The 27,415-nt window shown below is 45.9% G+C and overlaps 11 protein-coding genes across 11 annotated transcripts; 6 read left to right on the top strand and 5 right to left on the bottom strand.

The window, feature by feature from the left end:
* Window positions 1-51: 51 nt before the first annotated feature.
* On the bottom strand, window positions 52-2,970 carry GLAREA_10721 (Quinoprotein alcohol dehydrogenase-like protein; the record flags this gene model as incomplete). Its single annotated transcript, XM_008079822.1, has 1 exon — window positions 52-2,970. The coding sequence occupies one exon, from the start codon at window positions 2,968-2,970 to the stop codon at window positions 52-54; it is 2,919 nt and encodes a 972-aa protein (XP_008078013.1).
* A 1,591-nt stretch (window positions 2,971-4,561) lies between these two features.
* GLAREA_10720 (Alkaline phosphatase-like protein) lies at window positions 4,562-6,520 on the top strand (the record flags this gene model as incomplete). The annotated part of the gene is made up of 4 exons (XM_008079821.1): window positions 4,562-4,835; window positions 4,881-5,344; window positions 5,396-6,025; window positions 6,086-6,520. The coding sequence occupies 4 exons, from the start codon at window positions 4,562-4,564 to the stop codon at window positions 6,518-6,520; spliced, it is 1,803 nt and encodes a 600-aa protein (XP_008078012.1).
* A 2,081-nt stretch (window positions 6,521-8,601) lies between these two features.
* GLAREA_10719 (uncharacterized protein) lies at window positions 8,602-9,338 on the top strand (the record flags this gene model as incomplete). The annotated part of the gene is made up of 2 exons (XM_008079820.1): window positions 8,602-8,658; window positions 8,715-9,338. The coding sequence occupies 2 exons, from the start codon at window positions 8,602-8,604 to the stop codon at window positions 9,336-9,338; spliced, it is 681 nt and encodes a 226-aa protein (XP_008078011.1).
* Window positions 9,339-10,391: 1,053 nt separating this feature from the next.
* On the top strand, window positions 10,392-10,977 carry GLAREA_10718 (uncharacterized protein; the record flags this gene model as incomplete). The annotated part of the gene is made up of 3 exons (XM_008079819.1): window positions 10,392-10,487; window positions 10,536-10,732; window positions 10,800-10,977. The coding sequence occupies 3 exons, from the start codon at window positions 10,392-10,394 to the stop codon at window positions 10,975-10,977; spliced, it is 471 nt and encodes a 156-aa protein (XP_008078010.1).
* Window positions 10,978-12,257: 1,280 nt separating this feature from the next.
* On the top strand, window positions 12,258-14,300 carry GLAREA_10717 (MFS general substrate transporter; the record flags this gene model as incomplete). Its single annotated transcript, XM_008079818.1, has 8 exons — window positions 12,258-12,462; window positions 12,519-12,699; window positions 12,761-12,909; window positions 12,969-13,083; window positions 13,138-13,277; window positions 13,332-13,518; window positions 13,582-13,997; window positions 14,059-14,300. The coding sequence occupies 8 exons, from the start codon at window positions 12,258-12,260 to the stop codon at window positions 14,298-14,300; spliced, it is 1,635 nt and encodes a 544-aa protein (XP_008078009.1).
* A 453-nt stretch (window positions 14,301-14,753) lies between these two features.
* GLAREA_10716 (Ypt/Rab-GAP of gyp1p) lies at window positions 14,754-18,205 on the bottom strand (the record flags this gene model as incomplete). Its single annotated transcript, XM_008079817.1, has 2 exons — window positions 14,754-17,711; window positions 17,762-18,205. 2 exons carry the CDS (start codon window positions 18,203-18,205, stop codon window positions 14,754-14,756), a joined length of 3,402 nt encoding a protein of 1,133 aa, XP_008078008.1.
* A 996-nt stretch (window positions 18,206-19,201) lies between these two features.
* GLAREA_10715 (uncharacterized protein) lies at window positions 19,202-19,561 on the top strand (the record flags this gene model as incomplete). Its single annotated transcript, XM_008079816.1, has 1 exon — window positions 19,202-19,561. One exon carries the CDS (start codon window positions 19,202-19,204, stop codon window positions 19,559-19,561), a length of 360 nt encoding a protein of 119 aa, XP_008078007.1.
* A 310-nt stretch (window positions 19,562-19,871) lies between these two features.
* GLAREA_10714 (Protein kinase-like (PK-like)) lies at window positions 19,872-21,099 on the bottom strand (the record flags this gene model as incomplete). The annotated part of the gene is made up of 2 exons (XM_008079815.1): window positions 19,872-20,230; window positions 20,280-21,099. The coding sequence occupies 2 exons, from the start codon at window positions 21,097-21,099 to the stop codon at window positions 19,872-19,874; spliced, it is 1,179 nt and encodes a 392-aa protein (XP_008078006.1).
* Window positions 21,100-22,545: 1,446 nt separating this feature from the next.
* Window positions 22,546-23,135, top strand: GLAREA_10713 (uncharacterized protein; the record flags this gene model as incomplete). The annotated part of the gene is made up of 2 exons (XM_008079814.1): window positions 22,546-22,713; window positions 22,782-23,135. 2 exons carry the CDS (start codon window positions 22,546-22,548, stop codon window positions 23,133-23,135), a joined length of 522 nt encoding a protein of 173 aa, XP_008078005.1.
* A 524-nt stretch (window positions 23,136-23,659) lies between these two features.
* Window positions 23,660-24,810, bottom strand: GLAREA_10712 (alpha/beta-Hydrolase; the record flags this gene model as incomplete). Its single annotated transcript, XM_008079813.1, has 3 exons — window positions 23,660-23,971; window positions 24,024-24,487; window positions 24,543-24,810. 3 exons carry the CDS (start codon window positions 24,808-24,810, stop codon window positions 23,660-23,662), a joined length of 1,044 nt encoding a protein of 347 aa, XP_008078004.1.
* A 450-nt stretch (window positions 24,811-25,260) lies between these two features.
* Window positions 25,261-27,265, bottom strand: GLAREA_10711 (uncharacterized protein; the record flags this gene model as incomplete). Its single annotated transcript, XM_008079812.1, has 3 exons — window positions 25,261-25,282; window positions 25,802-25,985; window positions 26,038-27,265. The coding sequence occupies 3 exons, from the start codon at window positions 27,263-27,265 to the stop codon at window positions 25,261-25,263; spliced, it is 1,434 nt and encodes a 477-aa protein (XP_008078003.1).
* Between the last annotated feature and the right edge of the window lie 150 nt (window positions 27,266-27,415).

Raw genomic sequence — 27,415 nt, 5'->3', positions numbered from 1 at the left:
GCCATTTATTTGCTTTCTTCTCACCTGCGGAAGTTAGTAGATGTCACGGTGTTAATAGGGGAATAGACTTGCCATCGGTGCCAATACCACCACACCAACCCACAAAGCAGCCACTGTTGCGACCAAACTTATCTTGTTGAAGCCTTTGCCTAGTATATCGAAAGCTGCACTGGGAGCTACTCTCGTTCCAAACACATCAACTCCGTAGGCGAATATTAGACTCGTGCTTTCTAGGATAGCTGGACTAGCAATAACATCTTTGACCCCGATGACTTCGCGTTGATGTGTCAAGATGATTTTCGGGTCGAATTCGATATTCGGGGTGTATTGGAAAAGACCTTCTTCCTGCTCTGCTGCGGTGGGTGCTCGTCCAATGGGTCTCCGAGGATCGAGGATTTGCTTTGGAATACCAATGATAGCTCTACTCGAGGCAAGAGTACAAAGGAGTTGCCGGACCGTTATGCCTTGCCGAGTTTGTGTTACTGACATGTGACTGATTGCTTCTGGAATCAAGAAAGTTTCCGAAACGACATGAGGTAAGGATGGATCAGCATTGGGTATATCGGATGGTTCGAGGCTGGATGAGTTGACATGGTAGCTGAGAGGTCCGCGATCATTTGGCACATCAGATTCGTACATCTCGGAAATGACAATTTGGTAACCCTTCAAGGTTGATGGCAATGATAGGTCTGTTGTTATATCACCCCAGAGGGAATACGTGAACCAGTTCTCAGTAAGCGCGGAGGTAATTGGCTGCGTAGTATCCACGCCTTCGTGGCTAACAGAATAAAGTAAATCGCCAGAGACAGTATCAATCAGATAGAAAGAAGCCGTCAGTTTCTCGTCGGAGACAGCAGTAATAAGGGCAACGTTCGGGTTCAAGTACTTGTAGAGGACGGTACGATCACCAAGAACGCGACCGATTGAAGCAACGGGGTCATGGGCAGGCCGCGAGACGACTTTAATAATCCGCTGATCAGCTGGAGGGGTGAAAGACCAGGTCATAACAGGCTCAGAATTGGGACTCGCTGTCTTGGGCTCGAATCTTAAACCCTTCACCTCCCCATTCCCACTTCGGACTACAATAGTGTCCTTCGGAGCCCACTCTGAAGGAATATCACCGGGATTACCATCGATCCCAATTGGAAGAAGCCACTTGCCTGACGTACTGTCCACGAGAGCTGTGGCAGTCAAGGTGGGCCATGATCCAGGCGCGACTGACTCAATCTTGGTTCCAGAGGTGGTGTTAACAATAACATATTCCCCATCGCTGCCTCGGATGGTCGTCTGGCCCTTGAGGTTCTCGACCCAAATGCCTTTCACGTCCCAGCTTCTACCCTCAGATTGAGGGAATGCCGTAGCGGACCAAACAATTCTCCCTTGATTTCCAGCATCAAGCCCATAAATACGTCCGCGCTGGGTTGCAACGATAACAAGTTTGTTGAATCCAAAGCTGTCCTTGGTCAAAACTCCAATTTTCGGGGCGATGATTTCAGCTGGAATGATGCTGCTCAAAAAACGTCTTGGGAGAGCCTGCAGATATTGGGGCAAGTATTGCAAGTCATTGATATGGCGATTTACACGATGCATGTATGCCGAGACAGGGTTGCTCTCAGCCTCGACTTCTAGATTCTTCACAAGATTTTCTGATTCTGGAAGCTCGGCCCATGCCGCAGCAATAACACCAGAAAGGCCTTCTGGACGAACCCAGCTCTCGGCACCATTTCGAACTAGAACCCAGTCTTGTTCTGTTGTCAAGACAGCGGATCGAATAGCGTAACCATCTGATGACTTTTGCACAACTTCGGCCGCTCCATGAACGAGAGACCCTTGTGCTGTTTCTAGCTTCAAAGGCCACCTGCCGAGGATCCCATGGGAAGCAGAGGATACAACAATGACTTCATCTTGTGTAAGTCTGGTAAAATAAACATTCGCTTCCTGTGAGCTGACAGATATCGCGCCTTGACCGGGAAGTTTAGGCAAGTCATAAGCCTTTTTGATGTTACCACTGGCGAGATCAATGTGGTAGACGTCTGCCCGGTTAGAAGTCTCCGTATGGCTGTGTACCAAGAAATGAGGCAGGGATTGAACTAGATGAGGCGCATGTAATTCGACTTTTTTAATAGCACCGTCGGAGTCTTTAAGGGGTAGGCTCTGGATATCTCCTGGCTTTCCCAGTAGGTTTACCTTCAGGGTCTTCATTGCTTTATCGGCCCAAGCGACAATAGGAGCAGCAGAATTTGCCCCAACAAGCAACACATCCTCAGGCGCGTGGACGTCAAGTTTCGTTGTGAGAGTATATTCGGTCGTTCGCTTGCCAGTGACCGGATCCAGTACTGTTATCTTTAGGTTGTAGCCGCTGCTGGAACCATGAAGGGAAACAACGAAGACGCTCCGCACATTCGTGCTGACTTGTAATGGCGTATCCACGCTCCCATCTTTGAACTCCCAGACTACATCGCCAGTTGTGCCTTTTAATTTTCTCAAATATGTCGTCCCACCTTCCTCGAAAAGTGCCAGAACATCCTTGGCTTCGGTCGATCCAGCAGCTATTTCCATGACCTCCACGTCCCTCGCAGCACCCTCAAATGAAGTTCCCCACACGGATTTTCCGCTCAGCGCATCCCAGGCGTCCACCCTACTGCCAATCGCTGACACGACAGTATTTTCTCCCTCTATCGGCCGCAGAAATCCAGGTTGTGGAAGTCCCTCATAATCAGCGAGTAGTTGGCGCCATACCACAGTGCCAACACCAGGGTTTACAGCCCCGAGCACGCCTAGGTCGCTCAATGTGTATATTAATGATGCTTTGTCGTCCTTTCTCGGTCGGTAGAAAAAAGTGGTATGTGGAAGGGGCAGGCCGAGTAGTTCATGGTGGTAATCTACACTATACGCTTCGTCTGAGTACACCGCAATAACTGAAGGGAGAACAGATAGTGTCAAGCATATGAGGTTGGTTGGCAGACGCATAATGAGGATTCCAACATGAAGATCCGAGCTTCATACGTCGTAGTGTTGGGTTGTGTAAGCTCTCCTCGAGCTGTAGCTATCTGGTGTTTCGCAGCCTTGGCGACGGTGATGTCGCGTTCTAATTTGTGACAGGGTTGGGTAGCATCACGTGATTATATATTGATATTTGTTCCTTCCAGATTTTCTACACTCCATCCAGCCAAAATATCAAAATGACAAGTCTGCAAGGTTTGTTTTCTGTCGCGCATAGCGGAGGCCTCATTATTCCCCAGCGTCAAATCTCGTTGTAAATTTTCAAAGATTTTGAACCTACACCAGCACAATGCAGCAGCACCGCAAGGAATCAAGTATCCACATAGCCAGGCTTTGACTTCATGGAGATACAAGCTGAACTCGACTTACAGTCATTCAAAAAAACGAGAAAGAATGTGAGAATTTATAGCATGCCCAGGGGTCAGATGAAAGATCTTTGCCTCAATAACCGGCCACGGTTCGTAAGAATGCCTTTGGAGGCTGATGGATGGTGGGCATCATGAGGTCAATGGCCATGAAAACATCATTGCACTTCTTTCATTTATTTTCGAACTCCTGTTATAATGCTTATGCTGACCCCAACGAGTCAGCCCCGTTTTCCTTCTGTGGTCCCTGACAACATATCTATTGATGTTCACTCCATCAGCAACCAGTTCCGCAATAGAGCAGCAACGGCCAGAGGAAGCCGAAGTTTCATACCGGGAACTTTGGCAGTGAGTTTCTGTTGATAAATGACCCAGGACTAGAGATCTGAAGTGAATATCGTGCTCAAGTAAAGCTTGAAGACATCGTCAACCTCACATTCCAAATTGAAGCTATAATGGCAACGGATTCAGTTGATTCTCCGGCTTCAGTTGATCCTCCGCCTTCATAGGTGTGGAGATTGACGATCATACCAATGCTATGGCGGGCGGGATGATAATTTCATCACCTCTCCCACAAATCACCTCTACTTCGCCACATTTTTCGAGAACAATCAGATAGTCTTTCTGTACAACAACTCCAAAATATGTCTGTAGGTTTCTTTTTACTTCTCTCTTCAGTACACGGTTTTATCGCTTTTAATTATTACCAGTACTGTACCCGCTAGAGTATAAAAAGCAATTGGTCGTCGAGTAACTCAAGCGAGCGAATGGTCCTTCCAGCAACCACTGTCGTACGACGCAGTCTCAAATCGCAAAATTAACATCCATATCGCCCGCATTTATGGGCGCTCTGTAGATATCTGTATAGGTCTTGCATCCCAAACGCATATCTCGTGGGGGCACATGGCGTGCTTTTACTTCTCAATCGCGACAAGGCCCACTTACGAATTCATCTTCATTTATTATTCGCAAAAGGCTACAGGAACTCCGCAGTTATTAACGGGGTATTATGTTGTTTCGGTTTTGCCCTGTTTCTCTTATACTTTGAATGGCCCTGGAGTGGTTGTGTTATTCACTCTCGTGTTTTACTCAATTGCGTTCCCAAGACAATAGCATAGACAGTTGGATTTCATGGTTCTCGAACCGTGATCAGTCACTTGTATCTTATACATACATACACATGTGCACCAACCATGGGTATCTATCCTCAGATTGCGATACTATGTATTTTTTTCACGTTGACTTGGGCAAAACGACCTAATATCGTATTCATCATAACTGACGACCAAGATCAACGACTGGGCTCACTTGATTACATGCCGCTACTAAAGAAGCACATCACAGACCAGGGAACTCGGTATAAAAGTCATTATTGTACGATTGCAATCTGCTGTCCCTCAAGAGTAAGCCTTTGGACGGGCAAAGCTGCTCATAATACCAACGTGACCGATGTAGTCCCTCCCTATGGTAAGTATCCTCTCTGTGCTACCTGTGAATGAGCTAACCGTTCAGGTGGGTATCCCAAATTTGTTGAACAAAGACTCAACACAAATTATCTTCCAATCTGGCTGCAAGAATCTGGTTACAACACCTATTATACAGGGAAGCTCTTCAATTCACACTCAGTCCTCAATTACAACGATCCTGTACCAGGAGGCTGGACTGGCTCAGACTTCTTACTCGACCCCTACACCTACCAATATTATAATGCTTCGATGTCTAGGAACGGTGCTGCTCCGGTGTCATATGAAGGCCAATACTCCAACGACCTGATTGCAACAAAAGTATATGGCTTTTTAGAAGATGCTATAGACGATGTTGAAGATAAGCCGTTCTTCCTAGTTGCCGCACCAATTGGTCCACACGCCAACGTAGATTTCGAGATGGGTTTCAGCTCTGCTGTAAGCGCCCCAAGACATGCGCATTTATTCAATGGCTATAAGATCCCCCGAATGAAGAATTTTAATCCAGATACGGTAGGTCGTTCGATTAGACTGCGATAAAGAATGTAACTAACTGTAGAAAAGCCAAGTGGGGTCAATTGGATTGCTCGACTTCCAAAGTTGAACGAAACCGAAATAGCATACAATGATGATTTTCAAAGGACGCGGCTTCAAGCGCTTCAATCAGTTGATGAGATGGTAGAAGGCATTGTCGAGCGCCTGGAAGCGGCGAGCCTGCTCGACAACACTTACATAATTTACACCTCGGATAATGGCTACCATATCAGCCAGCATCGTCTTCATCCAGGAAAGTCGTGCGGCTTCGAAGAGGATATTAATATACCACTCATTATTCGTGGGCCAGGAGTTGACCCCAAAAAAATTCTCAAAGCTGTAACTTCACATACGGACCTTGCACCAACAATAATGAAGATTGCGGTAGGTGATCATGGATTGAATCATGACTTTGATGGGTCACCTATTCCGCTGACTGAAACATCTGTTGGTAAAAAGGAGCATGTGAACGTTGAATACTGGGGTAGAGCCTTTCCAGAAGGTGCTTATGGGTTGCCGCCAATTGAATTTGACATACAGGGAGGGATACCTTTGGGTTACGTGAACAATACTTATAAGGCACTCAGGTTGATTGGTGAAGGTTATAACCTTTACTACTCGGTGTGGTGTACCAACGAGAAGGAACTTTATGATCTTGAGGTGAGGGAATTTCTTGCATGACAGGTGGAAATAGGTATACATAGCTGACACTACCATTAGAACGATCCCGACCAACTCCGGAACCTCGCATCACCGCAACAGCGCCCAATAGCACCGAATGAGCCGCTTTTACTCAAGAGACAGAAATTCGAAGTCATCGACCGCCTTGACGCACTTCTTCTTGTGTTAAAGTCCTGCAAAGGTACTACCTGCATAGATCCTTGGAGAGTCCTCCACCCCCGTGGAGATGTTGATTCTCTTTCTGTTGCTTTGAAACCCAAATTCGATCGATTTTACCAGGCTCAGCCGAAGGTGTCATTCACAAAATGTGAGATGGGGTACCTTGTTGAAAGCGAGGGGCCGCAGATTGCCTCGATATATGGAGGAGCAACCTTCGGGTCCCCACAAACTGGACTCGGTTCTCAACGAGTCATTGGCCGTTCCGAAAATGGGGACCAATACTATGGAAAGAGTAGATGGAGCGATTGGACTTGATACAAGAATGACGCTACCCCACAGTCTATCCCTATGGTATTGTATAGGCACCACTGTAAGACCTTATCTAAAAGCGACTCGGATGTTGTACACTAGAGCCAGTTTCACCTTCATCATTGAAGATATCTTAAGAAAGGTGAAGTCCCTCCAACTCCCTCGAAGGTCAGCACTTTCAGCCCTAGAAGCTAGAACATCTCTACAAACCTTAAGTCTTTAGGACTCTTAGAAGATACTTGTGTACTGTAGCAGCAGCCAAATGAAAAGATGCTGGACTGACTTCGAAGAACTTAAATCGCAGTCCTAATCAATCACTTTGGGTGTGTGAACGTCGTCAACGACTGCCAAAGTACGAATATCTACCTGTTATTCTTAACAGCGGCAATGTTGAGATGCAAGGCACCCAACATGCATGAGAGAACGGTGTTACAGCCAAAGCTATCAAAGACGCGCGATGGAATGGATTCAGTATGCGTACTTGCTTGCATAAGCTCATCCTTCGACTAGATACATTCTATCTCCCAAAGACAAGACACTGCCTCCCCTCCATTTTCTCCCGAAGGCTTTGCCTACTTAACCACTGCCTTCTAGCATTGAACTCAAATCACGAGTGATTCAAGTTATCCGCACTCCCTATCAGTAACACACTTATCAAGCAGCCTCTATTTATCCCGGGCATGGTATGACAACAAATGATGTAGGGTTGCAATCAGTACTGCCACTGATTTCCCAACAACTACCATCCGAGCATTGACAATAATTTGCGATACCGCTATTGAGAAAATGAGCATGTTGTGAGTTGCGATAGGTAGAGATAAAACTCAAAGAGGAGTCTTACTTATCTGGGTCGGCTGCATTATAACACGGTTGAGGACCTGTTGGGACTTGCGCAGATACTGCGATAGCAAGAGCCAGGAGGCCAGTGAGAAGTGAGGAGGTCTTCATAGTCTTGTGGAAAATTGGTTGATGGTACTTTGAAACTGAAAGAGAGATGATTATGCTGTCTTTTTATGGTTGAGACTGATGGGATCAGAGCCATCTTATACGTTTTTTTTTTTTGATTTTGGCTAATGACATAGCGTTCAGACTCCCTTGATTCTATCAACAGTGTTTGTTGAATAATCTAACTACTGTACGTCACTTTCCATACTACCTTCCACATCAAAGGTGACTGTATCCTAGAGCCTGCAAATATCGAAACGGAGCACCTCTTCCTTTCGAGGTATCAGGAAGTGCGTTGGAGGTATGAACAGCATGATAAGCAAGCCGTGTTATCCGAAACTGATATTTTGTTTAAAGCCTCATCCAGTCATCTTTTAGACGTGGCTGGAGTGGAGGCGAATATGTACTCCCTACTGCACTGGAGATGTTGGAAATATCAACAACACATTGTGGTTGCAAGGTCTACGATTCCAACAGCAGCTTGAGGATACGTATTGTAACTCACTTCGAGCACCTTCCCGATTGAGCACTGATTCCATCTTTACCCTAAATAGCTAGAGATGTTGGAATGCCGTGTATCCAGCACTTGAACCCCATTCCAATGACAGTACACATGACAATGCTGTGCATTTCTTTCAATTCAGCCGGTCTACGATCGTCCAAGAATTGCTCTTAAGAGAGCGGAATTCAAATCAATTTTTTGTCGTCACAATGTTGGTGCGTCGTCAGCATGTTGGTTGGTGAGCCTCGAAACTCCTAGTAAATTGCAAAAGCAACCTAATGGCAACTGGAAGAAAAGAGCGTCGTAGTATTCTCGAAGATCTTACTGTCATTGCACCAATAGACTTGAGAACAACAAATGATGGCGGTTGCGTCGACTGGTTAGAGGGTCGCTCACTGCCAATTGCGGTCTTTCTGGTATGACTAGATTTATGGATTCTAGACCAATGTACATTTCCTATAGGCTACACCCTGTTAAAGAAGCATGGTAAGGTAATATGGGGACTTCGGACTATGCAGTATAAGTACCTGCAATGTCTCAAGTTGCCAAGTGTTCTAAAGCTTAGCATATCGATACTTGGATCTCGACTCACTTGTTTTCATCCCTGCTGTATTTAGTAGAAGACCTCAAACCTTCCAGTATGAAGTATCAATTGGTTTCTGCAATCGCAGCAGCAACATCCCTCTGGGTTGCAAGTGTAAGTACCATCAAAACGAAATGAAACCATATGAGAAAGCTGACCATTCTCGTTAGAGTACAGCTAGCCCCCTCAACATCCTAGATAGCGTCTCTCACTCTGCTATGAGTGTCCGCTCGCCAAACATCATGACTCTTGAGGATCGATTCTCGAACAGCGGCTTAGAATATATGGAATGGGCCAACTTGAAAGTCGCCGAGGGCAAAATGTATTGGCCTAACAAAACCTCGATCACCATTGGAAACCGGCAGACTGGATCTTTCACGCTTATGAATATAGCATGTGGCGTGTTAGGTGGCACTCAGCAGTTTTACGAGGATGGAGAAGCTCATTTCTGCACTCTTGTCAACCTATATGTTGGTGGCGTCTTGAAAGGAGCAGAATGGTTGGTCAATGACCTTGTATGCCAGGACCAGCAACCTTGCTTACTCCTGGTCGAGATTGGCCTCGATGTTGGTGGTGGATTCGCCGCGAGTGGAGTCCCTAGCTTTTGTAGTGCTGTGTTTGAAGAGATTTACGCCAGTTGCAACGGCGCCCCAGGAGGTGCTGGGCAGATTTTTATCACTGACGATAGTGGATCGCAGAGCGGTGTTGCTGAAGCACAATTTTTTGGTGGCGAGTCAGATACTTGTCCAGCCACAGACGATACATTTGCTTGCGGGGCTTCATTGGGCAACTAATGGGGGATATAGTGTTATGGCATTAGGGGAGAGGAGCCCCAGTTTGTGCTCTCGGCGTAATGCCTTTTCTTTGGGACTGTCTTTATCATAGTTGTATTCCTTATCACATTCATTAAGGGGCCCGGTCAGGTTAAGCGAAACGAAGTTGGAAGTAATGCAACCCAGCACAATATTCAAGGGCAAAATTGACAAATGTGACGTAAAGTATCGTGTGCTACTCAGCGCTTGGCCTAAGAGTAAAATTGAAGGAATAGTTCTGAAAAACAATTTCCTCGAGGTTCGGTACGTAAGTCCCGGCTCCGGACAGGAAGCAAGCAAGGTAAGCAGGAACAGTGACAGTGACACCCAGGGTAAACGCTAACGCTCAAATCTTAATGCGTGAAGGTGGTGATTGGTGATTTGCAATGCCGCTACTTTGAAGTAATCTTCCCGATCCAGGGTGTGAATGGATGGGAGCTTCCGGACGTCACTTTGCAGATCTTTATTTATGTAAGCCAACCCCTACAAGACAAATGTGTTGTCTATTCTGCTACCTAGATAGATACGTCTCCAAATCTCGACTTATTCTTATTCCAACACAAACGGCCACGATGCAGAGAATCAATGCCGATGACGACTCTAACATTAGCCGGGGCTCTAATAACACACCGCGGAGAGCTAAGCGCGAACCCGAACGTTCGTCTGAAGACGAAAACATATTTCTCTTCGTTCCAAACCTCATTGGTAGTTTGCTGGCCACAGATTGTTGATCAATCATTAACATAAGGAACAGGATACACACGAATCGTGCTCGCCATCATTTCGCTCTACTATATGCCCTTCCATCCAAGAACATGCTGTGGTTTATATAGCGTATCATGCCTTCTTGATGCTTTGGATGGCTTCACAGCGCGCTGGTTTGACCAATCCACTCAATTCGGTGCCGTGCTAGATATGGTCACTGATCGGTGTACGACTGCTTGCCTGCTTGTCTTCTTAGCTAGTGCATTTCCAAGATGGAGCATCATATTTCAAGGACTTATTTGTCTAGATTTTGCAAGCCATTATCTACATATGTATGCCACTCTCGCTATGGGTAGCAAGTCACAGAGCCATAAGAAGGTTGATACCAAGCGCCCCTGGGTGATGAAAGTGTATTACACAAACACTGTAAAGATAACCTATCAGTGTTAATGGAATATGTTGACATTATCGTAGAAAGTTCTTTTTACAGTCTGTCTACTCAATGAGATGTTCTTCATCTCTCTATACCTCCTCTCCTTCTCATCACGTCGCTTGATGCCAATTCTTGTCGACACAGGTGGAGACATACACTCATTGCAGGACGGCGCAGCCTTGGATCTGCAGTCAATATGGACAACTCCGTGGAGTGCAGGCGCGATGGAAATGGCTAGGTGAGTTGCTCGAACCGAGTCTATCAAGCGTAGCGATCTTGCGATGTTCAGCTGATTTCCAATTAAGATCCAATAAGATAGACAGCCGTGTACCATGGGTCGCACTTTGCATATCCAGTGTCTTCATGCTTTTCAAACAATATGTCAATGTCATCCAGCTAGTCGAAGCTAGCAAATGGCTTGCTGAGGGGGATGCTAGAAGAAGGAAGACGTCAACAGGCTTTGCGAGACTGACCGTCAAGTAGTCTCGACTAATAGTTCCATTTCCTTAGGTATGCTTTAACCTCTTGAACTAGACGAACAGACGTTACTTGAAGTCTGTTAATGATAAGTGCTAAGCAATTTTGAGAGATTTTCAGTGCTCTGGGGAGGTGTGCCGCTTTTTAAGTCGAAGATCTACTGGAGTTCAAGGAAGTAAGGAGTCAAGGATGGGCTACTCGGATGACGAATTCTATGGGTAACCATCAAAAGTAGAGCTCTTAGGCGAAGAGCAACGCTGACAAGTTGGAAATTTATGTCAAATCCTACGTTAATATAAAAGCACAACAACTATCGTTGGAAACATGTTGTTCACCCACTGCGATTGGTTATGGAATTACATATTATCGCTGAAGAGATGCCGAAGAGTTGGGTCTTCCCGTAATTACTGTCGAAATATGACCCCATCTGAGCGAGAGAACTCGATCCAAGCCGTTCACTCGTTCCCTCACAATGCTTTCCTTGAAAGAGGTAGATCTTTAGACTAGAGTCTTCACAACACCATAACATTTTCTATTCCAAACGTATATTGGAAGCTCTTAATCCCAACATATTAATCCCAATCCTTACCATACTGTCAGTGACTATTGCACATTCAAGCCGAATTTCTAACAGACAAAATAACCTTGAATTAACGATGCCATCTCTGAACTAAAGGAAATATAGACCACGGATGCCTACATAACCTGAAAATTTGCCGTACGTGTCAGGAGATATCAAGAAACAATATGGGGTATAAAATCGGCAACTGTGTTAAGGCAGAAATTTCAAACTCATACGTAGTCGGGCACCATCTTGCTATTTACAAGTCGAGTTTGTCACGCGCCTTCCCTTCAAGGATGGGCTGATTGAGCACGTCTGCTTATATGTAGTGATCATGCAACCCTTGAAAATAGCTTATGCTCTGTCGTTTCTTCATTGACTGTGCCATCTCACCACGTTCGCAGACTAAGTCTTCGATGTAAAAAAGCGGGTTACAAACTGGGCGTTTTCATGCTGTGCGTTTTGGAAGCTATTTGATTGGAAGTTTTGTATTTCATTGCAGCTGTCTCTGCACTCTTTTCGTCTCCCTGACTTGAAGCTTTTGATGAGTAAAGGTTCCTCAGTCCGTTCGACCTGAAATTCCGTCAAGTCCCACCATACATCACGTAGAACAGGTTCTCAACATGAGATATCTTTTCAAATCTACTTCTAGGTATCGATTCCCAGAAGCAGACTAAACATCCTAATAACATTAACATGGCGCTTTAGGCGGGAGCGGCCAGAAATGAGCACCGAAATTTCCACCTCAAATCCTCCTATTTCGGAGAAAACCATATCCACACAGCGAACATGCAATGATTCGATGGAATCTCACCAGTCTTCAGATAGATTACGTAAAGTTGCTGGATATATTCCAATTGCCGTATGGCTTATCTCAGTCACGTCACTCCTAGAACGCTTTGCGTACCATAGTTTCCTTGGACCATGGCGTAAATAGACCTGGCACAATAGTTTGTAGACTATAACAAATGCTAATCAATCACAGAAAATTACATCCAGAATTCTACAACTGATCCACTACATCCAGGTGCACTTGGTCTTGGACAATCTACCGCTTCAATTCTAGTCAACGTGTTCCTGTTACTGAGCTTTCTGACGCCTATCGCAGCGGGCATAGTGTCAGACAATTATCTAGGTCGCTTCCGTACTATAAGTTTTTCTCTGTGGTAAGGCTGCGGCCAGAGAAACATTTTATTTAATGACCGAAAAAGGCTGATTATTTGGTAGCACATACATTCTCGGTGTTCTGATATTACTCGTAACATCAATACCAAGCTTGGTTGCTCGAGGCTCGGGTCTACCGGGGCTAATCGTCGCTATGGGTGTTATTAGTTTTGGATTATCTGGAATCAAGGCTGCTCTGCCTCCTTTTATCGGTACGGTCCCGAATCTCCACTTCCTCAGCAGCAAGCTTTTTTGCCTTTTTGCTAATCAGCTGAAGCCGATCAGTGCGGCTCTGACAGCGGTAAAATCACACAGCTAAAGTCAGGAGAGCGAGTTGTGATCGATAAGGAGCTCACCAGAGAACATGCTTTCAACATATATTACTGGTATGTTTGGAGCTCATAAGTGTAGCAAATAGCAGAAAAGCTGACCCAAGAAAGGTGTGTCAACGTTGGGGCACAATCTCGTATTCCAACGACTTTTATTGAACAAGCTGTTGGATTTTGGGCGTCCTATTTGATGGCACTCGGGTCCTTGTGCGTGGCGCTTGTTGTTTTTGAATGTGGTAGACGAAAATACGGTCAGTTAAATAACTCGAATTTCAGCAAGGGCCGCCAAGTACTAATTTCCGCAGTGGAGTTTGAACAACCGGAAAATGTGCTCCCTTCAGTTCGGCAGGCGGCCATGATTGCAGTTAAGAACGGTTTTCGCCTTGAAAACGCGAAACCAGATATTGTAAGGGAGCGAGACAACAAGACAGTGAGCTGGAATGACACCTTTATCAACGAGCTCAAGACTGGTCTGGTTGCATGTCGAAGCTTGTAAGTGACTTGTCTCTTGAAACGTCATCTCCCTGAATGAGAAAGTCTGCTAACAAATTGTAGCATTCCATTCATAATCTTCATCCTTTGCCAGAACCAAATGTATACCAACACCATCTCACAAGCGGCCTCAATGGAAACCCACGGTATTCCAAACGACTTACTTCCCAACATAAACACCGTAACAATAATCGTTCTCATGCCACTCTTCACCTATTTGCTCTACCCGCTTCTCCGCCACTTCGGAATTCCTCTCCAGCCATTAGCCCGAATGGCAGTCGGCTTTTTCATCGAGGCCCTAGGAATTGGATACACCGCCGGAGTACAAGCTTGGATATACAAGTCTGGTCCATGTTATGAACACCCAAGAGCATGTCCCGCGTCGAAAAACGGCTCGGTACCAAATCATGTCAATATCGCGGCTCAAATCCCAATATACGTCTTTCAAGGCTTAAGCGAGACATTTGCGTTCCCAGCCAGTACGTGCTACTTTTTTTTTAAGCAGTGTTTATACTTCTCACGGTTGACATCAACTACTAGGTTACGAGTACGCGTACACGCAAGCACCAGCAACAATGAAATCCATGGTTCAAGCGGTCCTTTCTTTGGCGAGCGCGGCCGCGGCGATCCCTGGACTGGCCCTGAGCCCAACGTATAAAGATCCAGATCTGCTGGTTATGTATGCATGTCTCTCTGGGGTCATGTTTGCAACTTCAGTGCTTTTTGTGGTGTACTTTTGGAGTCCAAGAGAGAAAAAATCGAATCAGGGGGCCACAGACTGATGAACCGCAGACACTTAGCTCTCATCACCTCGAGGTTTCCTTAGCAGGGTTTGGAGTGGGTGATGAACAGAAAGTGGCTGTACACAGACTTGGAAAGGTTTCCAACATAGGGTTTTGAGGGTTTGTACGTTGATGGACTTGGTGTAGCAGCGGTGAAATTTACTGGTAGGCACTTCCGGTCACGTTTAGCTTCAGATCATAGGGAAGATGAAAGAAAAATTTGCGCAATCTTTCATTTCTGTAAGATGTCTTTTCAACGCTACTGTATCCTTTACCGAACCGCTGGACCTTTCCACTTCACGTGGATGGAACCTTGACAAAACACGACGCCACCATTGAACTCCTAGATCTCTTTCAGACCACGCTTCCAGCATATCATCATTCTCCATACTCTCATATCAAAATTTGTCTGTCGTAAAATACATGCTCTAGTTGCCATAATGATGCTGTCCACTACCGCTCAAACTCTAGGACTTTTGAGGAGGCCGCGCTTGCGCTTCTCAAACGACCGGCGTCCGGTCCACTTGTTGGGCTGAGGGATTCCTGTGTAACTTTTACAACGCCCTCGCTGCCTCGTATGCTTATAGCTTCAGCGTCCACACCTTCCAGAAGATCTCGGTCTTCCGATCTCACACTGCGGCGCTCTGAGTCTCCGGGATTGCGTGGGCCAATAACAATCTCCTCTTCTTCATCTTCTTCATCGGGTCTAGGAACTGCGTTCTTCTCCATCTCCTTCTGCGCCTCGTCCACACGGCGTCTGACTTCGGCAGCAACGCGCATACCGTCGCTGACAATATTGTCAAGAACACCACGGATGCCTTTGCCGGGAGGCACGACTCCTGCTGTGCTTCCGCCAACACCGACACCATTCTGAGGTGCATTAGAGCCACGACCGAAGCTGAGATTGGAGAATGTAGTGAGACTAGCACCCGATGACCCAGCGCCAGGTGTTGGAATCTTATCCGAAATTCGGAATGAGGCTGGGAAGGAAGATTCAAAAAATTGTTCCAATAATTCATCAGCCAATACCACCATACGGAATGTAGGTAGAGTAATATGCAGAGGCTTCGAAGGATCCAGAGCAGCGTTTGCTGCTTCTGCTTGTGCTACGGAGGCACTTCTCGTAGGCAGCTTTCGGGAATCTTTGGGAGATGGAATTCCACTAGAAACGCCAGACGGTTTCTTCGTACGCTTTGGGCTCGAGTCAGGGCCGAGATCCAAAAGGTCTTCCTCTTCCTCTTCATCGCTGTCCTCTCCTATTCCGAATGCATCGTTGTTTGCTTCAGGATTCTCATCAGGTACGTTATCTTCCTCCTGGTTTTCAGGTCTATCAGGGTCCGCATACTCAAAACAGCGCCTGATGAAAGCGCTCACGCTGCTCAGGAAACGTTCGTTTGTACTACCTGAAAGCATGTCTATGTTCATCTGACCGGGGTTGCCTGCCTCATACTCACTAAGGCCGACGCTTGAGCTTGAAGGTGTTAATGAGCCTTCCAAACCTCGACGTGATAGAAACAGCAGCGCCTCGGATATACGAAGGATGCCCTCTCGATCAACCTTTCCATCTCCATCATCGTCGTAAAGTTCAAAGAAATATGTGATAGTACCCATGATGTCGCCTTTCCCTTTGATGTGCGCAAGACCAGTCACAACATTCTGAAGTGTTAAAGTCGAATTGCAGTCAACATCCCAGCGACGGAAGAGTCTTTGCATGAATTCGTGTTCTGCAGGCTCGGGTCCTTGTCCCCATGGCGAAATTAAGGCTTGCCGCGACCTAACGCTATTCCCAAAATAAGAATGTTTCGGTGTTACAGGACTGTCCTTTTCAGATGGTGTCGGCGAGTCTGTCACCGCCCATTTTGCCATGCTGGCGAGGAACTCGCGGAACCCATCGTAGTCCATCTGAGTTGGACTTGGTCCCAGTCCAACACGACCTTTTTCGATGATTTGATTTTCCGGCAAGCCTGAAACAACTTCGGCGGCCTTAGACCTGCTAGCTTTCGCACGTCTTTCATCCTCATCCATAATTATTTGACTCCTCATTTGACGGTCATAAAGGACCCCAAAGAATCTGTCATATAACGCTCCAAGATCTTCAACGCTCAACCGCTTGCTGTCTGGACCCAGATTTCGAATTGATGTACGCTTTGCAAAACTCTCGATGCTGTTGAGAACAGCATCTTTGTGCTTGACTCGCTGCTCTGTAATGCTGCTTTGGGTGATACCCGAAAATTCTTTGAAAGCCACCACCATAAGCTCTTGAAATCGAGTGACAGCTCGTAGTTTGGGATTTTCAGACTTTGGATGTGCCGATTCATCTAATTTGCTGAAGTATGACTTCAAGACCGATATAAAGGCTCCATCATCTGCGGCATCCAAAAGTTCTTCTCCGTTAATGCGTAGAATCGCCAATCCAACTTGGAATAGAACCTTTGGTCCTTCCAAGAAAAAGACATCTAACACGCGGAAGGCAAATACTAACGGCATGGAGTTGATGTATAATGAGAGAAACCAGGGCAAGGATACAACTGAAAGCTGAACATCCGCCTTCACCAAGTGATCCCAGAGGATTGGCATCGTTTTTTCAACGAGCGACTCGAAAACACGTTGGTCCAGAAGTGTGCCATACATGGTTGTCGAATAATAACCGGGAAGCAGTCTGTCGCAAAGCGTAGATAACAGATAGAATGCTTGCGTTTCTGACATGTAAATGAGAAGCGCAGCAACCACAATATTCATGGCTTGACAATAGCCTACCTCTTCGTTCGTCCAACTGTATGCCGTCAAAACTCTTCGGAGTCGTTCAATGCCCTCCTGACTTTGAAACCCAGGATATTCAGGTAAACTTCGATTCAGGTCTTTTTCGATTTCGTCAATCGCTAACGAGTCTCGGCCTTCGTATTTCGCCAGCACCTCTGCGTATCGTGTAGGTGCCTCTAAACGCAAAAACAACGACCCTGAGGTTTGTTCCCAAATCTCTCCGCGAAGCCTGTTGGGTAGCCCAACGCGAATGAGCTTATGGAAGGTCGGCTGCCGGATCAGGGTAACATTTCGACCGTAATCCCGTAGATATTCTCCCCATAGCCTCATCTTACTTCTATCTCGCAACTTCTTCGCATCACCAGGATATCGAAAAATCATGCCCAACCCCGCATCCGGCGGTGTCGCTTCTTTCCTTCCCTCTCCTTGTAGCAGGTATTCGGAGTAGCATTGGGAAACCACTCTCTTCAGTTTTGCTACCTCACCCACGCCCGATTTGAGGCCCTTCTTTAAACCATCGCAGAATCTTTCGCAGGCTGGCCGGGTGCCCGCAAGCTGGATTATGATTTTTTGAACCAACAAGGGCGATTTGGACGTTTCGCTCGATGTGCTGTTGCTTAGCCCGTTCCATGTGGTGATAGCTAGGGCAAACTGCACCTCTCGTTAGCATACTGAAGCTGTTTGATTGCTGAGCCGCATACTTGATAGCTTTGGCTATGGAGCCTTTCCACGCGTCGGATCGCACACAACGGAAGCGTGAATCCATTTCCACCTGGGCCAGCGCCATTTGTCTGCCCTGTGAAGCCCGACGAGGTGCTTGTGCTAGCTGTTTGAAGGAAGCTCGTAGGCTGCGTAGAAAAGCACAAATAACTCTCGCTCAGGTGCAGTTTCCCCGCATAGTGATAGCCACGGTCGCGGTCTTTATCTTTCTCTCCCTGAGTCGCATTCGGCGAGTATGCTACCGGCGGCGTGATTGTGAGCTCTGCAGTGATTTCCTGTAGAGGGGTTTGGGAGTCCGGCAGTCGAAACTGATGCCGGAAGAGGGTGGATTTCGCAGGGTTGCGATCCGATGCGGAGATGTTGAGAGCTTGAGTAGGATCAATGAATGACTGAGCCTTCTGCACAAGGCTTGAAAGGTTGAACATCGTTCATGGTATCTGATCAAAACGCAGCTGGTGGTATGTCCGAGATGCAATTCTCGCATTCCTCCTAGGAGGATTGGCTTCAGCTCAGTGCGGTCATCCCGCACAGATGCGATGGGCGCAGTCTCACCCAATCAGAAGCGTGTGTTTCAAATGACCCACAGACACCCCTATTTCGAATAGGCGAAGAGTTCCTGAATCCTGACTTGTAACCACTTCTAACCAGTCAGTCTTATATGATCTCCTAAAAGTTCGTCTCTAATTTCACAAATGTCTCTACACACCTTGTACTTCGGTCTCGTAATTTGCAATTAGGCTGAACTTATTTGCAAGTGTTGTGGTGCCTGAGGTGACGGCCGCGACAATTTCGAGGTGGACCGACATTCTATAAAAAACTAATATCGCTCTATTAGAAGCTATAGGAATACAGGAGAATACTTGGTTGTAGGCGGAACATTACACTCTCTTTGATATTATTGAAGTTCAGCCTCAGCTCCATTTGATTTACAACTAGGATTTCATTGCGGATACAGCACAATTGAGTTCTTTTCTTTGAATATCATCTTTCGGCCAGGCTCTGCACATGCTAGGTACCTTTAGCAAACAGACTTGGTAATCATTTTCACTTTAAGAGCTAAAATATTCAAAGATTCTAGAACAGGCAATCAATGAAGTTCCAAAGTGAAGTTTTACAACACTACAATACCTGAGATGTTCAGTAACATATCTAAATCGATGTAATCTAGTGTAAAGTACACTGTGCCTCCACCATCTCGTTTTCCTTCTTTCAAAAATCTTCTTGAAAGAAATGCAGCAATAACAAAGCTTTTGTTAGGGCTGGTGAATGTGTACACATGCTGCTCCAAGCACACTCTTTTTACAAGCATATTCTCATAAGTTACAAATGAGGAAAGAACTTCCACATAATACAAATGTTTCAGATTCTTCATAGAGCCCATTCTAGATTCTAGAACATGCTGGTTCTATCTTGCCAACAACATGACGACACGCAGAATATGCGAAAATTATGAGGCAGCCACAGTCCTCCGTGTTGTTGAGAAAACAACCATTCTTTGGAACTTTTCGACTTTTGGTCTCGACCATCCTGACCTTCAACCTCGGATCGCCCTTCCTCGAAGCCGACCTCAATCAGCCGACCAGTTGATCTCACCTTCAGACAGGAGATTTGTAGTTTTTGTCAGGGGTAGAGAGGAACAGGCTCTCTTTATTCGATATCCAGCAGGAATGATCGACAGAAATATAGCGGATTGTATAGAAAATGACGTGAAGATTTCTTTCATGAAGACTGGGGATGTTACCGCTTCAACATACTCTTTCCCAGACATCGATATCATGTAAAGAGGGAGTTTGATAAATATGTAGCTAAGATTATGGGGAACGTTAGGGGAAACTGATTGGCAGGAGTTGAGTTGATAAACTACAGGCCTGTTCCAGCATGTAGCTTCGATCGAGGAACCAAGCACGTACGCGAGGCGGAGAAATCGTACATTTTAATGAAAAACAACACCTTTGAGTCAATGTGTCATAGAATTAAAGGCTACACTTTCTGTCTGAAGAAACATTCAAATGTAAAGCTTGTTGTCAAAAACATCCTCTGCAACTGTAACTCCTCTTAATCTACCAACTTATAAACTCCCCCAGGGCTTGGTCACTCGAAATTGAGTAAATTGAGGTCCTGTATCGTGTGCTCCCTCTCCTGAATTCCACCTGCTACGCCCCTAAGAAAGTGTCCTGCGTAAGGTTCGCAAGCTGAAAAGGGTGGACGATACCAGCGGTCGTGGTAGTGTGGATGCTCTCTCTTACAACTCTCCCAAAGTCCTCTGACCTCTAATACTTTATTGTAGACGTCCTTGATGCGTGCCTCCATACCAGGATCCAGACGGTAGAGAACGGGAAACAGCAAGCTTGAACTTTGGCCAAAAGCAACGTCACCGCAGAGATAGTGCTCTGCCCACCAGGGGTAGTAACCGGCGTGTTCCCAGTCAATGATTGCTGTGATCTGATTATCTTTATCTCGGTGTTAGTAAATTTAACAGTTTTGAATCACAAGCCATACCTTTGACTATGATATTACTAAAATCAAGGTCGCCGTGGGTTAAGACATACGGTTCCGGGTTCGGAAAACGACCCTTGAGTTTCTGGTACTCTGCCTCGATGATAGTCATATCTTTGGTCTTATGCTTTTTCGCGAGTCCAACTTGTAGTTCTGATTTAAGACTTTCAAACCATTTGTCGGCTGTAAATCCGATCTTTTTATACCTTGGTCTAGGGACAGGGCAATCCCCAATCAACAAATCGTCAAGCTTTCCACCTTCGACATCTTGAGCCCCTAGAGCCGTGAAAATTCGTAACTGTTTGAGAATGAGAAAAAGCTGACCTCGGAGACTCTCTTTCTGTTCCGGTAATAGTTTGTGCCATAAATTGGTGAGCGGTTCGCCCTCCGCGCGGCTCATCAGCAACAGATAAGTTTTGTCTGTAGGTTTGCTAAGAACCTCCATTCTATCAAGGAGTGGGATATCAAGACCTGACTGACTTCGCAACCACCGATATGTTATGTAATCGTTACCAGGTCCGTGGCCATCATTTGGGATGTCCTTTAGCAGCAATTGCGAGCCTAGGGCCCACAAGCCGCGATTATGGCGCGACATCAGAATCCTGACACGAGATCCATAGGTGGATCCAAGTTGGTCATTAGTACTCCACCCGCAAGACCAACAGAGCTCGTGGTGTTGAAAGTCTTGACCCATTTTGTCTAGGTGACACCGGCGATCCATCAACTCTTTCGATTGTCTCCCCCTCCCGGGTTTGAACCCCAGGCCTTTGTAGAACTCATCGGGCTGTTGGAAGTTTTCGGGTGCTATTTTTGAGGAATCCATAACGTTGTTGTTGTTGGTTAACGGTGAAGTTATAACCTGGTATTCCAAGTATCTGGACAGCAAGTAAAGAAGTGTGTTTGACCAAGTGTATTTAGTGTTCCCCTTCATAGCACGAAGGGACTGAGATATTTAAATACTTCATTCCAAGGCCGAACCGGGCTCGTACGTATGAAGAGTAGAGGCAAGGAACGTTCCCAGGAAGTGCGCTCGTAAGTGGTTAAAGCAAGTTCCTTACATTGCAACAGTAGCAAAGGGAAGTTAAGGTTATCGGCTGGGACTCCTTCATGCCATTTATAAGTAACACATCGGTAGTATAATGGCAGTAGATATTTAATTTACTTGGCTTCGTCCCTCGGTAAGAAATACATCACAAAGATCATATACACGAGTCGCTTTTGGCGGCTTGTGCACTTTCGTAAGGAAAATTCGTGACCGCCTCGTCCATTAGCCATCAACGAAGAAAAGGATGTTCATCCCCGCGGACTCGAATATAGATGGCTCCCATATGGGAGGGTTCTGATATACTTTGTAGGTTTGATTTAATTGTATAAAGTTGAGTAATATTTACCGTTACGTGCCAAAAAGCCCCATGCGCCAAAAGAACCCTGGAATGACAGGGTGAGCAAACCTGCTTAGTAATACCGTGAAAGGTCTATATATCTTATATCTACTAGAACATTACATGCCGTAAATATAAACCATACCTAACTATCTCTTAATACTTAACCCTTAATTGTTTGTGGAACCTTATCGAACTGCTGAGATCTTCGTCAACTTACACAACCGTCTGCAGTGCCATGCTTTTCACAAGTCTTCTATTTCCATGTCACTGCAGCATGGCACCATTGACTTTAGCACTCGGTATAGCCGTGTTTCTTTCGGTGACTGGTCACTCCTAAAATTGGTATTGGTACTCTGTAGGTCAGGTCATGTAAGAAATGTAGATGCCGAAGGAAAGCTGCAGAGAGAAGCAGACGATTCTAGCATTGCTTTCTCGTCAATTCAAGTCGCTAACTAACTCAGAGTGCATAGACGCAAATGCAGTAACAAAGGCGAACTGTTTGTGAAATTCTTAAGAGACCGAGGCGTATCATGGGGGAAGATGACAGTGGGACAAGTCTCGTTGATATTACCGAAGTACAAAGGCCTGGTACCTCTTGATACTTGTATAACACATCACAAATCTTCGGGTCGACCATAGATCTAGATCTTCGCTTGTCAAAATTGCCTCACATCGTTTATATTTCGATTCTGTGGACAGTCATTTGACTGCCACAGAGTGGTTTATCAGGCCACCCAAGGGACCTCCAATTTGGTATAAATATCACTATAGCCTTCTATTGACTTTCTCCTAGCAAAATAAAACACTCTTGCTTTCATTGCAGGGTCTAAATGTTGACAAAGTTCTTATTAATTCCAATTTCGAAGCACGCTTAAATCATGAAAATGGTTTCCATTAACAGTCTCGCTCTCTTCCCGGTCGGAGCTTCTGCATCAGTCATACTTTCTACACCAGCTTTTCAATGTTTGAACGATGTTCACCTCAAATACACCAACTTCGACAACATCGTTAAAGGCTGGAAAGGTGACATTCTCGGTGCCCTTCCAATGCTGGTACACTTCACTACCCCCAAAACCCTCCTAATTCCACGGCCATCTGATACATACTAACAATGCATCAGCCAGCTCAAGCGGCCCTCAAAAGCTCCATCGATTCCTGCACTACCACACTCAAGACAAATTACCCAACCGTCATAAGCGACCAAGACTACAATACATTCAACACCGCAACGGATGTCGTATACGGCGACTTCACCACAACTCTAAACGATATCAACGCTCAAAAGTCAAAGTTTGACGCTGCTGGTATCGCGGGTATCCTTCTTTCCGATCTAACGGACATAAAGGGCTCAGCAAGCAATTTGGGTGCAGCAGTTGTCGGTATAACTCCTGCTGCCAATAAGGATGTGCAACAGACCAAGGTCAATGCGGTATCCCAGTTGTTTGGTATTGTTGTAGGAAACTTGGGTTCTTAATCCCTTGATTCGTGAATGTGTAGGGGGTGCCGTGTGCGAAATTCCTTTGAATCGATTGGTCTGCTACTTTGATACATATTTACCCTCGTTATGTCCTTGAGTCGATGGTTTTCCTTGGGTTTCGAGTTACGAAGGTTGCGTCGGGGGTCTTACTGATGGATTATGCCAAACTAAACCATTTTTCTATCAAAACAAAACTTTCCTATGTTACCTCTCCTTCTCGATTGCGTTAATCTGGAAGTATAGATTTATAAAACTGAATTTGTACTGGCAGAATTGTCTGCTCTTAAAAACGAATGTACGGGAATAAAAACATCCCAAAACCATATGACCAGCATAACTCCTTCCCAGTCGCTGAATTAACACCAGTGAAAATGCAGCAAAACCCAAACCCCATACCAGACTCCAGATCCATGAACACCAGCCCCCTCGTCCCAAAAACATAAACTCCAACGCTCGATGAAAATTCCTCAGACTCTTTGTGCAAATTGATCGCCTCCTATAATACCTGTGTCAAACAGTCTCTAACAATCGTCCCAATCGGACCAATCCTCATCAACGCCACCGCCAATAGCTTCTTCCACAAACTCCACAGCGATCTCCAGGAACGCGCTTCGTGTGGGGACATAATGGGTTCCAGGGTGGTAAACTACTCTCGCTTTCCGACATTTCTTCACCAGTTGCAATGTGCGTGCTTCTTCGGTCATTTTGTCCATACTGCCTATTACGTGAAGTGTAGGTGTGGAGATTTTGGGGTTGTAGATGGGTTTGTATGTTGATGAGGTCAGTTTGAAACCGGAGTAGCAGAGAGCGAAGTATAATGCGGGGTGGTTAAACTTGAAGGTGTTAGTCTTTGACAAAGGATGTTGGAATTTGAGCAAAACGTACATTAGGTGGATATTGAAATCCCTTGACAGACTTTGGATGCTCCAGCAATGAAGCCAAGATGACCGCCAGGGTCGCACCAGAAGAGAAACCAACGACTCCCACGAACGGGCCATTATCTTGCATGTACTCAAGAGCGAAAGAGATAGAGTCGTTTAGTCCTGCAATATCTTCGCATTTTTGCAAGTCTCCAACTCCCCATGCGTAGGCATCTGATTCCGGCTTTCCTCTCAGAGGGTTGCGGAAAGGGTCAGAGGTGCTATGAGGACGGAACTCCTTTTCATGGCCACCACCACGAGTGGCTTCTGCAGCATTGAGCTTAATGGGTCCTGTTGGGTAATGTAATTCTATGCCACCAGGGAACAGAGGGTGGTGTTTTGGATGAGGTGCTGCTGGGAATGTGTTGTGTAGATGCGTTTCCAGACGCTTAGTTCTTTGATGAAAAGAAGGTCCTGATTCTGCATGACCTGAAAGAATCTCGGATTAGTGAGGTTCGTGAGGAGATTTTCCGAATTGACTTACCATGAAGCATGAGAACCTTTGCTTTACTAGGAATTATAAGCATATCCATTCTGAAGACCTGCTTAAGAAAGGAGAAATAAAATAAAAGATTACAATAATGAACAGAAAGGAATAATAGAATGGTGAGATGAAGGATAGAGCTTATTCGAGAAAGGAAGCAGTCGTATATAACAAATCCAGCAAAGTTATGATCCTTTGGTGCTCCTACCATCTTCATGCCAAAACGCTCATATGAGCCGTTTGTTACAAGCAAAATGACGTATGCCATCATGAATTCGCAAATTGCGGTTCAAACACCTGTTGTGCTATGGCAAAATAAGCATACTGTTCCTTCGATCGCTGCTCGCCAAGGTCACCTTGAGACTGGTCGAGGCGCAGCCCAAAGTGAGGTGGAAGTCACGCCAAAAGCTGACATAGATTTGGATCCCCCAGGATCGTCACAAGTGGTTGGAAGGACTACTGTTGAGCTCATAGTCCACACGTGCTGCAATCATTCTCAAACACTCAGCGATAATACTGTTATTCTGTTTCTATTCCAAGCTTGAGCACCTACCTACTCTTGACGATGAAAGGGGGTGCGCCTCAGCTAAGGTCGAAAAAAGAGGGGGTGCGGTATTCGCTTAGAGTCTTGGCATCACACCCCCTATCTCAAGCTTGGTTCTCTATAGTGGAGTTACGCGAGGCACTTTTTGAATTAGTGACAAGGAACCTACACACATTAAAAGAGTTCTTGAGGGAGGCTATTGTTAGTAAGATATGTAGGGACCGCAAAAGTGATGTTGGAGAAATATACCCTATGAGCTGCTTCACGAAGCGGCTTGTTTGACCATCTACCATGCTACGTAAGATGGATGAGGGCATTGAGCTGGCAATATCTTACTTATAATTGAAAGGATGTACGTTTCTGCGGAATGTATCTCTTTCGATTGTCCAGCAGCCAAATGAGATAGATAGTCTTAACGGGCTCTTGCATTTTTAAAGATACTCGAGCATAAAAGTTGGTCTATCCTTCTCTTGCGCGAACAAAAACGCAGTGAAAGAATACTCGGACTTGAGCAAATAAAGCATCAGAATGCTATGTGGTTGTATCGATGTACATTGCTAGCAACAAGCTCGCTAAGTAAACGCCATGTCCCCCAGTATATGCGGGTATCAAGCCTCTTCCCAATATTCCAGAACATATGTGCACCGCTCATGGTATCACGACAACGACTCCCACAACGCCAAGGCCTAGACAATAGATGATAAATCAGGCATACCAACCCGTCCTTCCTACCGACGAGTGTTCCTCTTCTTTTCTGTGCGGAATCATTGGCTCCTTGATTTCGAAAATTTCAATCATTTCTTTCCACATCGCCATGTCTAACGAGAGCACAGCCTGATGTCGCATCGCACCACTATCTCTCTGCTCCCGCTCATCCTCAACTTGGTTCTTTATTATATCTAAATAACCATCATCAGCTATAGTGAAATAAAAGAATGCGGCTTAACTTACTTATATATGGGAGGCCGCGCTCATCAAGCGTCACCCCAATGTTTCCGTCGCGTATTAGAAAGCTTGTGTAGAACATGTTCTCAACCGTTTGGCCGAATGAGAACGGATTTACTACAAATTTGAAAAGTGCAAGTCCACCATCAGCATTGATGCCATGTTTATCCATCAATTTTTCTATTTCAGTATCTGATAGTTCTTCCTGCTGGTGTGCTTCTTCGACTGCATTCATGGATTCGTTACTGACTTCCTCAGCTCTTCGTAAGATCTTCCGGCACAGTAAGGTGAGATTGGCATTTTCTGACTTTGAGATGTCGCCGGCTAAGACCACCTCCGGCCGAGACTCGCTCAAGTCGTTGATTCTTAGCCTCTCCTTTCTTACAACAACGCGCTTTGCGCGTTTTTCCAGCGAAAGCGGACCAAGAAGGAACCCTGGTACAGCAGGTCTCGCGATATTTGGTATACAAGCATGACGACCGAGATAAGCCCAATTTAACATATCGTCGTCCTCTTCCTCTTCTTCCCCACCTCGCTGCCTCTGCGTATTGCTAGGCGCAGCGTTCTCATCCTCTAGAGCTGCTCGCATGTATGCTCGCACTTTTGATATAAACACCTCCAGATCTACTCCTTGTGCACTTTCGCCCGAAGTGAGCGCAAGCGTTTTTTTGTAGGATAAATCGGCCGTGCTAACAAGGAGTCGCGCATCTATCGTCGCATCCGCAGTTTGTTTGACTCGGCTCGTCAACTGGTTCGCTCTTAACATCGTATCCCGCAAGCCATGGTTTCCAGGAATCAACATTTCTGAACGTCTTTCTGAGAAGTCTTTTGCCAAATGCCTGTAATCCTGTCTCAGGCCTCTTCTCTCTTCGATAGGCTGGTCAGGATCATAATCGTCTTCGGATTCGGGTTCTGCAGGTTCCACGGTTCGTCGCCGAGTACTTCGGTCACGATCAGCCAAACCGTCGCGTTCCATGGTTGTAGTCCGCTTCCTCTTATTTCGCTCGCTTGATGGGGACTGCCCCCGTGGCGATGCCATTGCTACACGACCTTCGCCTTTGTTTACGGTTGGGCGGGAAGATCGATTCTCTTTATCGGATGAGGTTGATGTTGCTGGGGAGGGAGAAATTGAGGGTTGCGCTCCATTCTGACGTCGTCGCTGGGGAGCTGGAGATGCGCTGTATATTTCCTCCTCAAACAAAGGAGACATCGACCGTTTCGGCGAACTCGTCATTCTTGAAGTTGAGCGGCGTGTCGCCCGAGTAAAGTTGAAGTTTTGAACTCTCGTACGGAAGATTCGGATTCGGATCGCGTCGAGTAGTACCGTAAGTGTTGCCTTGTTTCTTCACTTGGCTAGCGGACTGCTGAAGTGATGCAGACGCTG

Source organism: Glarea lozoyensis (genome assembly GCF_000409485.1).
Source record: "Glarea lozoyensis ATCC 20868 chromosome Unknown GLAREA12, whole genome shotgun sequence".
Taxonomy (NCBI): Eukaryota; Fungi; Ascomycota; class Leotiomycetes; order Helotiales; family Helotiaceae; genus Glarea; species Glarea lozoyensis.
This window is presented reverse-complemented; position numbering and strand designations above follow the sequence as displayed.